The 11961-nt window shown below is 38.2% G+C and overlaps 1 protein-coding gene across 1 annotated transcript; it reads left to right on the top strand.

Annotated features, from left to right (window-relative positions):
- Positions 1 to 5216: 5216 nt before the first annotated feature.
- On the top strand, positions 5217 to 5680 carry LOC133732708 (ubiquitin-conjugating enzyme E2 11-like). Its single transcript, XM_062160290.1, has one exon. The coding sequence runs from the start codon at positions 5237 to 5239 to the stop codon at positions 5678 to 5680; it is 444 nt and encodes a 147-aa protein (XP_062016274.1). The 5' UTR covers positions 5217 to 5236.
- The last annotated feature ends 6281 nt before the right edge of the window (positions 5681 to 11961 follow it).

The following is an 11961-nucleotide window of genomic DNA, read 5'->3' as shown; positions in this document are numbered from 1 at the left end:
TTGATGGTCTGCACTCATGAACTTTCTTTTTCATTTTCTTGTTGATGTGGGTGAAGTCTTCGACTGCTTTCCATAATGTGGTGGAGTCCTCGGCTGTTTTTTCTTTAGGATGCTAGCAACTAATAGAACATCATTAATATATTTACTTCGTAAATTAGTAGGGATGGAAATCGTACCTTTTCCTTTTGTTTCTACCATTTCTTCATTTCTCTTTCACTCGAGACTTTTTCGAAGTATTAAGAAACGTTCTTCCCTTTCTTCGTTGGGGAAGAAAATGTACTCAAACAAACCTTTGAAAGAAAAACCTTTCCTATATCCAAAACATCCATATATATAAACGTCTCAAATTCATCTATCATCACTGGCGTCATTTGTAACTATTAGCGTAAACCACAAACACTAATAATTTTTTTTTTTAAAGATAAATACATTAAATAACATATCCCCGTGGAATCATATACAAACACCGATCAAATTGTAAAAGCTGACAGATAGAAGAGGAGGGAAACTGATTACACCATATATTATTTTGAGATAAACAAACAGCAATCTGTATTCTTATTTTATTACTCTCTAATGTAGGATGCCAATCCCGATGAAGTGTAAAGAAATGCATTAAATGCTCAAGTTTTTGCGTTCAAATGCTCGCGGCAAACACTGAATGTCTGAATTGCACAATAAATCGTGCTATTGGAGAATTTCTCTACATTTTTGCTTCATTTTTCTTTTGTCAGGCAATTATATGTAGGAGGAGGCATGGAGTACAAGTAGTGCCCAATTCTTTTGTTTTACTTTACAGGTTGACTATGACAGCTTTGTTGGCCATCAAAACTAAAAAGGACAGAAATGAGATGTTAACTTTTCAATCCATCAAGCAGGCAGCACCAGCAGCACCACAGCTTTAGCCTTTTAGGATTCGATTCTTATTCATACGAATATGTTTCCCACCTCAACTGTGTGACTCTGCTTGCTAAAGAAAACAACCCTCATGGATCTCTGAAAAGTAATTTCAGGGCATAGTTAGACAGATAACTAGACAGATGCACACTTTATTCCCCAATAGCTCTCTACCGTCACACTTTACCCGATGTGCAGATATGTAAGGGTTTTTTTTTAATCTAGCTTTAGCAAGAAATTTGCCATGGTTTTCAAATATTTACTAAAAGAAAAATGCATGAACATTTTGAGAATTGTTAAAGTGATACCTGAATTTTAAAACTTATCAATGTAATATCTGGACTTATATTTTCTTGTCAATATAGCACCTATGTCAACTTTCCATCACGGCACCGTCAAGTTGACCACCTGTAACACACGTGACGCTGAAAAAGAGAGCTAAATTACTAATGTGCCCTCAAATTGTTTTTTTATCTAAATCATAATTTAATATGAACAAAATAATTAATTTAAATGAATTTCATAATTAAGAGAGAGAAATAAAGGAAGAATTAAAAAAATCTCTCCTCTCTCTCATTCATCATCAGTTACCTGTTACCCATAATCGATTCGGCCTCCGACTTCACTCTCACCATCGACGCCGCCGCCGCCACCAGCGAACCGTAGAGGTCGTGGCGTCACCAGTTAAACTCCTAGTCTTCTGATTTTCTTTTGTTATCTGTGTAATGAATTTAGGTTTCAGATTATTGAATGGTAGTACTTGTCAGAATTTCAATTGTTTGAGTTTTTGTGGCAAGTAACTGAAAATTTGTGGTGGGAATCAAATTGGGGGTTGGGGGTTTGATTGAGTATGGGGGTTGATTTGGAGGGTTTAGGGTTTTAGATGGCTAGTTCTTCGTTAAGTTGGAGGATCAGACTGACGAGGATTTCTTTGACAAATTGATTGATGATGATGACATTGATTTTTCTGGGTATGCACATAGTTTTGTAGCAAAGGTTGAGCTTGATGTGGTTTAAGATATTTTGAAATTGAGTATATCGGATGTAGGCACTAGTGGCAAGAAAAGGGTTGAATCTTTGACTCATGGGGAATATATTCCTACATGAAACCCAGGAAGCATGAATCTTTGACTCAAATTTCAAGGCTTTATTGAGCAAATAATCAGAAATAAGTCCCAAAAGGGCTGTTTAAAGTTCAAACAAAAACCCAGAAAACATAAATGAATGAAAATAAATAAATAAAAAGTTAAAAACACGACTGGTAATTAAAGTAGAGGAAAGAACAAAAACCTAGAAACTGAAACTTGAATCGAAGCTCAGAAATTGACAGACAACACATATATGGAGGTGATAGATAGGATTATGTTGGAGATAAGATTGAAGAGAGGAGAGAGCTAAAGTAAAGCGAAGAAAGGAAGAGGTGCGTCTGAGTTATGATGCGAGGTGTAGTAGATGATATAGTGATTGCCAGTGTTGTATCAGTAGATGATGAATTTGGTCGCAGGTGGAGGAGGAGGACGACGAGCCGACGCCGGTTGCTACTGTTGTTGTTGTTACTGACGTGACGACGACAGCGGAGGAGGAGGACGCTGAGGCTGTGGGGGCGGAGGAGGGGGGATGGTCGCCCGCAATTTTGTTATTCAACTTTTATTTTCAATATAATAATTTATTCAGTCTTTATTTACCATTTTGGATTTATTTATTTAGAGTTTGATGGAGTAGAAAAAGTCTTTTTTGCCCTTATTTTCGGCCTCATATGCTTCACACATGGTTAGAATTGACGGCACCGTGACGGAAAGTTGACATAGGTACTATGTTAACAAGAAAATAGAAGATTATAAATCCAGGTATCACATTGATAAGTTTTAAAGTCTAGATATCACTTTAACAGTCCTCAAAGTATCCAGACACCGTTCGTGCATTTTTATTTACTAATAATTAATTACAACTTCTCAACTTATGAAAGCGGTTCTCATCAAAAAAGCTTATGAAAGCAGTCTTTCAAAAGTTCAAATAACTTGGTTCTATATTTCTTCACAAAACACCAAAAGTTGCTTTATTATTTTATTTTTGGAGGAGAAAAGTAAAGCTAATGAAACCGTCAATTACAATATTCAAGAATGACATTTGCCAAAATTAGCGGTGCTAAATTGAGAATAGAAGAATAATAAAGCTAATTTGAATGGCCAAGAAAGAACCAATATAGCTAATCTACGAGCCGTCATATTGATCTTCCTAAAAATGTGATGAAAAGAAACACTTGAAATAGAAGGATAATAAAGTATTAATCACATCCTCGACAAAGGATACAAAGTGGCCCTTGACAAAGAGAAAAAGTTTTGAGAAGCACGAACCAAATTTTAAAAATCTGACTCAAAAGTTGCTTAATTTTTTTAGTTTATTGTCCAGCACATTGAAGCCAATTTTTTTTTTTTTTGAATTAATTGTAACTCCATTGATAAAACTCATGCCAAGAATGCCATTATATACCCACCCGTTGCCTCACAATGGACAGAACAAGGCTCCGTGGTAAAAACCACAGTGATACATAAGATATACCAACCATATTTGAACTTATCGCTCACTTATCTAAAGCGAGCCTATAACTATGACAAATACATAGTTTATAGGCAAGTACGCAAAGTAACTAATACTCATTAGCGCTCACTAAGAACTAACGAGCACATGGTCCTAGGCCCAAAAAAAAAAAAAAAAAAAACTAAATAAAGGCCCAAAACTCAAAGAAAGCTAAGCCCTTGCCCAACAAGCAAGGCCCAATTTCACTACAAATTCACAATCTGCAATCTTCGTACCCACAAGCTCTAGCCACCACGACTCGCCGCAACAACTCCGAACCGACGCAGCCTCAATTTCGCTTCAGGAGCCACCATCGCTGCCCCGCCAATGACGAAAGAAAAAACGACCTACAAAATAGGTGGGAATCCACCGCTTTCAAACCACCTCACCATCGCACTTGCTAGGGCCCGAGCCCAGTTCGCCGCAGTCTCGCCATTCTTGAAACGATGCACCCTGAAAGCAGCCTAGATCAATTCGAAGAAAACTTCAACCTTCACTGTAAAAACTTTTAAGACCAACCCATCTCAAAACTCAAAAGACCATAGACCAAAGCATCACCCGTCCGGCAGCATCATGACGCCAACGAGGCGACGTCAAAACGCCACCGGACGAGAATGGAATTGCAGAAGTTGGCCTTGGTTTGGTGGCGGCTTCTCTCCGTATCCAGGCTAAATTCCCTCTTTTAAAACAAAAAACTATAGTTAGCAAAATCGATATTGAAGCCAAAGTGTGCCTTAGTAAGTTAGGTTATCTGAAGAAATTAAAATAAGAATTATGATAGAAAACCTAACAATATTTTGGGTTTCATGAGTACGACTTACATACTAATTGTTGTGTAGTTGTCATGTATCCTTTGCAGCATTGTTGGCTTTGAGAGCACTCCAATTTATTTGGATCTAAGTCCATCACAAGAAAGTACGTTAAGGCCAAGATTGAAAGAACTGATGTTTCCGTATCAGGTCCTTTCTTACAAATACAATCTAAATCTACAGTGGAGAAAATGTTTCTTTCACGGCCCACAATTTGGTTGGAAGTTGGAGCCGCAAGTCGGTATATCCAGACACAAAACATAGCCAAAAGGATATCTGAAACCACTGTGCGACATGACCTGGTAGCTGGTTTGTTTTTGAGAAGACAACAACTCATCAGTATATCCAATTATCCATCCACAATCTCAAGCATCAAAGAGGTTGCCGTTTCACTAATAGCAAGTATTCTTCTCCCACATTTTCAAGTTTTGAGCTTGAATCTCAACGCTAAGAGGAACTTGTCATCTCAAGGCAATTATATTCCCAACTCGATCTTAAGGGGGAGAATAAACATGACCGTCAATATTAGCACGGAAGAAGCCCAAACGCTTATATGGGCCTCATGAATCAAAACACAAGTCACCCCAAGATCTTAGTTGGTCAATTTTTTTTGTTCTTTTCCTTTTTCTAAGATGAACTTGGTTTGGACTAGCTAGCTTCTGGTTATGCAATTCTTATAACAATCAGGAAAGTGCATCAATTGTTGGAGCGAAGTTGTATCTAGGTAATTCTGGAACATTCTTTGATACAATCTTATTTTGAGTAGGATTAAGTTTTCTAGTAGTCTTAGATTTACTTTTTAGCTGGATAGAAACAATTTCCTTGTTGTGCAAGGTATGTACGTAACCCTATAAATACCTCCTATGCGAGAAAAAATTCTCAATAACATCTGCTCTCGGCTTTGTAAGTCTTGGGTTGTAAGTTGCATATTAACACAAGCTTCATCATCGATCATGGCCTCGAAGCGCATCTCAAAGGAGCTCATGGATCTACAGAGGGATCCTCCAACTAATTGCAGCGCCGGTCCGGTGGCGGCTAACATGTTCCGTTGGCAAGCGACGATTATGGGACCCCCTGATAGCCCATACGCAGGAGGTGTATTCCACGTCAACGTTGACTTCCCTCCTGATTATCCTTTCAAACCTCCCAAGGTTTCATTCAAGACTCAGGTCTTCCACCCCAATGTCAATAGCAACGGAAGCATATGCCTTGATATCCTCAAAGAACAATGGAGTCCAGCCCTTACTATCTCTAAGGTGTTGCTATCGATCTGCTCGTTGTTGACAGACCCGAATCCTGAAGACCCCCTCGTGCCGGAGATTGCCCATATGTATAAAACTGATCGAGCCAAGTATGAAGCAACTGCGCGTAGCTGGACTCAGAAGTATGCAGTTTAATTAGAGAGTATCTTAGGGGTGGGGGATGGTGTTGATTAATTTTTTTCAATTAGGGAATCAATTTTAGTCTTGCTATTTTTTATGAAAAGGTCTGAATAAGATGTAATGCTGGTGTTACTTTTATTCTTTGATGATGTTGGTTTAAACAGTTTTATTTTCAATGGGATTATACTTCGATTGCAATTTTACCTTTTCCCTTGAGAGAAGTGAATATTGAAGTCTTTTTTTTTTTAAAGGATTTTTTTATTTTATTCAACAAACATAATATTCCAAACAAATAACAAAAAGAGTACAAATTAAGGTTGGATCTTGAATTGCTCGAAGAAAATCCTAGTGGTGTCAGGTTACTGGTTTCTTTGTGCTCTCCTTAGGTTAGCTTTATGTAGGTGGCTCTAAGGCTTCCTAAGCAATGATGCAAATCGATCATGTCCCTCAAGGGTGGTCACTGTGTATTGTTAACAACAGATTCGTGATTGTGTCAACATGAGACAAGCAATATGATTTGACATGCAGATCTGTGAACCTTCATTTAAATTGAAAATGATGGGTGAAGAGGACATGAAGATTTTGAGATTTAACAAGTACAGGAAGATAAGAGAAAAGGAAAAGAAAGAACAGATGGGGAGGACATGACATGGAAGTGAAGCTAGCATAGTGGTAAAGAAGGAAGAATAGTGGGCAGAGGGGGATGGATAACCTGCTATTGCAAGAGTAGGAAGATTTGGAGGAGGAGTTTAGGGAAGAAAAGAAAATAAAACCAAAAAATAAGCAATACATGCTGTTAGAGAGGAAAGATTCCGCATTAGAAAAATGATAAAAGATAATATAACTTATAAGTGAGTAGCTTACACTCAATTGTACCAAGGCATTTTGTGATTAAAATCCAACACATAATGGGTGGTTAAGTTGTGACAGTATCGGTACAATGGTGGACCACAGGCCACGCTTGTTGCTATTTAACATGATATTAGAGCGGATCCCTCTCCAATTATCATAGACCCGATTTTAGTTCATAAAATTGGCCATTGGAAAGATTCCAATTAGATCATTACCAAGTTTCTGATGTGGCTTTTGGATTATTACGTTGTTACGTCCCGTATCTCAATTTACCGGTTTACTAGTCATTTGGATGGTAAACAGCAATTACTTTCACTTTTTACTTTGTTTCGATACTTTTAGTGGCCCTAAATGTTGACTTTTTGTTCGGGTCAAAATTTGAGAAAATTTTCTTCTGGAAAGTCGTAGAGGACGTTAAACCGAGTCCGTGCATATATGGTACGTAAAAATCGGAGTTCGTATACGAAAGTTATGGATGAAATTTGTAAAATTACTGTTCATGATAAGTTTCTATATAAATGGAAAGTTACTGTGGTAGGTTTCCGTTTCCCCACTCGGTAACTCTCTCTCTCTCCCCGGTTTCGTTTTTCTTGATTTTTCCGGCATATCTTCCAATTCCGGCCACCTGACGGCGTGCCACCGGTCATTCTAGGACTGCCTCTTCCTCCCGCGCACGCCTATAGTGGTGGTTCACGGCGATTTGGCCGGAAAACTGCAGATTGAAGCCAAATCCGATCACTGTAGCAGTTCATGTTTTCCGGCCACTTCTTCCAATTCCGGTCATCTCCGACCGCCAAACCAAGTCCAACAGGAGTGCCTCAAGCCATGGAACACCTTCCCTCAAGCTTCTAGCTCTAATTTGCAGTGTAGAGGAAGAATCAAGGAAAAACCCGATCCTAGGGTTTGAAAATTTCTGGAAAGTTTTCACCGGCCAATCTCGAGCACTTCAAGGTAAAATTGGAATTTGTCGTAGTTGAAAAAAGTGTTGGGCTTGTTGAGTAGTTGTTGGTGCCAAAATTTGGTGGCCGACGGGGCGTGGGCCCCACGCGCCGCCACTGTGGGTGACGCGTGGAGGAGTGTAGGGCAGGTTTTTGGTTTCGGTTTTTAGCTAGTTAAATGCTATATTTGATCTAGAGCTTATATATGTGAATTTGGTGAAGATTGGAGAAGTTTTGAATCGATTTCTAATTTTCGAAGGTTTAGGATTTCGATTATTGAATTACTAGAATCCGACCGTCTGATTTCTCTCGAATCTGCCCTAGAACTTGTAAATTAATGAAATGGTGTTAGTGGTAAAGTTTGGGTTGAATCGGAGAAGGAAATGGAGATATTGACTTAAGAGGATTGATTTTGGAATCATATTTAATTGCCGAATTGTTATTCACGGAATATAATTGTGTACAGGGCGCTCTACCGAGTTACCGCTCGACGAAGAAACCCGTATGCATTGAATCGGAGAAGGAAATGGAGATATTGACTTAAGAGGGTTGATTTTGGAATCGTATTTAATTGCCGAATTGTTATTCACGGAATATAATTGTGTACAGGGCGCTATACTGATTACCGCTCGACGAAGAAATCCGTATGCGTGGTCGCCTATATAGTACTGTGAGTGGACTTTTATTTTCAAAGAATGATGCATGCAATTTTTTAGGACAATATCGGTACAATGGTGATTGAGTTAGGAGAATATCGGTACAATAGTGGGCGAGAGCACTTTTGTCATTGTTTTAACACATGTCATCGTTGAAGCAGAGATCTACGACAAAGGGGTTGGGAAAGAAGAAGAAAGGAAATGGAGATGGAGAAAGATGAGAGAGCTTTCCTTTCCCAAAGTGTATTGGCGTCTTACTCAAACATTGTTGCTTAATTTGTATACAGTTAACTATGGCAATGACAACCAATTGAGGGCTGGGCACAGGGGTCCCATTCCCGAACCCGTCGGCTGTCGGTGAACTGCTCAATTTTAGAATTTGGGCCTTTTTTTTCTTTTACTTTAGGGCGCCATGGGCCCAATCTTGTCAATAAATATAAATAAAGAGTCCCAACACATTAGGGTTTAGGTTCAAATCAAGCATGAAAAAGGGTTTGTCAGTTGTTATGGGAGGTTTCGTTGCTCGTTTTGGCGTCCTATTGTTCATATCAAGAATTTGTGAGATTTGTGTAGTTAGCGAATTGTCCTCTGGTATTCGTGTTTGGTGTAGGGAGGCCACAAATGTGGTGGTGATAGTTTTCTGTGGCAAATGGATGTTTTGATGGAGGTTGTTGGGTGGTGGAGGAATAAGCAATGATGTTGCAGTAGGAGCTTAGAGATAGATTGGGCTTAGTTTCGGCTTGATTTTTGAATTGGGCCTAAACATGGTATGGGCTTGGCAAAACACATCACTTTGCATTTCTATTATTCTATTATCTTATCAATTGTTGGCACTATGTCAGATTTAGAGTCATTATGATAAACATGAACATCTTTCAATCTTGAGGTGTACCGGAGATTTTGTGGCTCCATTATTGTTCTTTTAGACATAAAAGGTTATGCGCGCAGACTCACTGGTCTGACATTAGATTTAAAAAAATATAAAAAAAAGTGCAAAAGCTTCATTTTGGATATGTCCGTAATAGACAGTGGCGGTTCGGCTTCGGTTACATATTTGGGAAGCCGACCAAAATCGGTCGGTAGCCGCTAGTCTGAATTTGTGGTCGTTTCTTACCGAATCCAGCCTTAGGAGTACTAACAGTCAACCATTCTAAAGCCCTACATAAAGGACACTATACTTTTAAAAAAATTACCCCACATGCCATTGACAATGACACGACCCAATTTCAGTTCTCCCAACTATCCATAATTTTTCTCTTGTTTCCATTTCAATTCCAATCAAAATTCAGACTGCAAATCGATTGTTGAGCGAGGAGGCGATCACAGTCGGTGAAGCAACTAAGCGAGGCCAGAGCGAAGTAACAAAACAAGGCTCCGGGTGGTGAAGCAACATAGCCAGGCTCCAGCAGCGAAGCAACAAATGAGTCTCCGAAGACGCTAGGGCCTTGAAGGTCAGCCTATTGTGGGTAAGTAGCTTAGACTGATGCCTTGAAGGTCAATAGCCTAAGAAATTTCTAGTGACTGAGGGTGAATAGCTATAGTCTATCATTTTTTCCTTTTTTGGTTAAATTTTGTATATCTCTTGTATAAGGATTTCCAGAGCGACCACAAGTTCACCATCGATCACTACCTACAGTCCCACTGGAGTGGTTAGTTATTTACCACTTTTGCTCTGCAATATGTAGAAAGTTATGGTTTCAAATCTCGATTGATCATATTAGCTCATATACTAATCCTTGTAATTTGTTATATATCATTCCAGTCATGGATTGCATTTATCATATATTTAGTGAAAATTGAAGTACCAAGTGTATTTTTTTGCCTTAGTGATGCATATATGGAACTGCCTAAAAGCAGAATCTGTGTAATTGTTTAACTTGATATGTTATTTCTAGCTTTATCCATTGTGTTTTGCTGGAAATTAGTTAATTGCCTAGGTTATGTATGTAATTGGTGTAATGCTTATCAATTTGCAAATTGATTCAATTCTAAGCTTCCTCTATCGATTTTCGTTTGTAGCTTCAAAATTTCTTAATTTTGTTCTGCTATCTTGTTTGTGATTAAGGTTTTTGTATTCTTATAAGCTATATCTGTATGTTGAGTTGTGGAAGAAATTATAATTGTAGTACAACTGCTTCTGGGAAAAAGTCAGCTTACTAATGGTTTACTAATCCTATTGGGGGTTAGTAGCCTATTGAGGGTCAGTACCCTATTAAGGTGTGCTTCAATAGCTTCAGAATTTCACTAAAACTGTTGATTTCTAGCATCGTCTATAGGTTTTGATTGCTTTGAAAATGTGGGATGCATTATATGATTTCCCTATAGTTTTGTTCTTTGTACCGTATGATTGTGTAAATACACAACATGTGAATTTCATGTGTTCTTTTTTATCAATAAATTTCTTAGGGTCGGTAGCCTATTGAGGGTCAGTAGTCTACTGACAATCAATATACTTATTAAGGGTCAGCAGCTATAGTTTCTGATGATTTGCTTTACTTTGTGTTCATGCCTCCTTAGTTTTGCTTGCTTTGGGTCAACTGTATAATAAATAATGCCAGTGCATAATTGTACTGGAAAACAGTATCTTTGTGTGAAATAATAACTAACACAACTTTCATTTTGGAAAATAATGCTTGAAAGGTGGTGGACGCATATCATCACATGATGCACACATACCTTCAGAGAGAGTCAATTGGACAAACATTACAAAACATATGGAATAGAGCTTGAAAGGGAAACAAACGGAAATGGGAAAGCAAATGCTAGCTAGGGAAGATCCTCGATCATGAAGATAGCTCAATTTTAAAGTAGGTTGAGATTCGAAATAACATAGGCGACAAACCAAAAGATTTAGTGACTGGTTTAATGCTGAAGTTCAAAGACGTAACATTATCTTTGAGATAGTACTAGGTAGATTGCAAGAACTATTAATATTTCTTTCCACATTTAACTATGAAACACAAGATGAAGTGTTAAAAGTGTTTTGTAAAGTATATAAGTTGCGCACTCATCATAACTACTATGCAAAGTTCTATTCTTTCATGCTATTGTGGGGCGATAGATTTGACATAGCTAGTTTTATGACGCTGAATAGTAAGTGAATTAAGGCCATCTCCAACCGAAAGGGCTAAAAATAGCCCTGAATTCTTTACAATTCATCAATATGACATCAACCGTCTCCAACTCGTCAAGGCTAAATTATAGCCTTAAAATATATTTTAAAAATTTGGATATGTTATATATATATATACAGATCCAATCCAGAGCGGAGTTCCGCTTTGAAATTAACGTGTGAAGTTCAAGTTTTGGGCCACTTTTTGGTCGCATATCCACATCTCGACCGTTCAGTTTTTAGGTACTAGTGTATAGATCATCTCTACAAATTTTCAGCTAAATTGATGATCGTTAAGGTATCTAACTCGCTTAAACCAATGGACGGACTGAATCTGTCAACCTGAACCGTACTAGCTTTAAGGCAGTTATCAATGCCTTAACGATCATCATTTTGGCTGAAAATTTGCAGAGACGATCTATACACTAGTACCTAAAAACTGAATTGTCGAAATGTGGATATGCGACCGAAAAGTGACCAAAAACTAGAACTTCACACGTTAATTTTCAAAGCGGAGCTCCGCTCTGGATAGGACCTGACTGTATATATATATATACAGTCAGGCTATAGTGCGGACGTCTGTACCGTGCGGACAGTACGGATTTCCTGTTTTCCCCCACTTTCCGATCACATTTTCACATCTTAACCGTTCAGTTTTTAGGTCCTAATGTATAGATCACCTCTACAAAATTTCAGCCAATTTGGTGATCGTTAAGGCATCCAAAACTGCAAATTACA

Source organism: Rosa rugosa, chromosome 2, assembly GCF_958449725.1.
Source record: "Rosa rugosa chromosome 2, drRosRugo1.1, whole genome shotgun sequence".
NCBI classification, from domain to species: domain Eukaryota; kingdom Viridiplantae; phylum Streptophyta; class Magnoliopsida; order Rosales; family Rosaceae; genus Rosa; species Rosa rugosa.
This window is presented reverse-complemented; position numbering and strand designations above follow the sequence as displayed.

Coding starts and splice junctions, on each gene's coding strand:
- LOC133732708 (XM_062160290.1), top strand. CDS start 5,237: ATGGCCTCGAAGCGCATCTCAAAGGAGCTCATGGATCTACAGAGGGAT.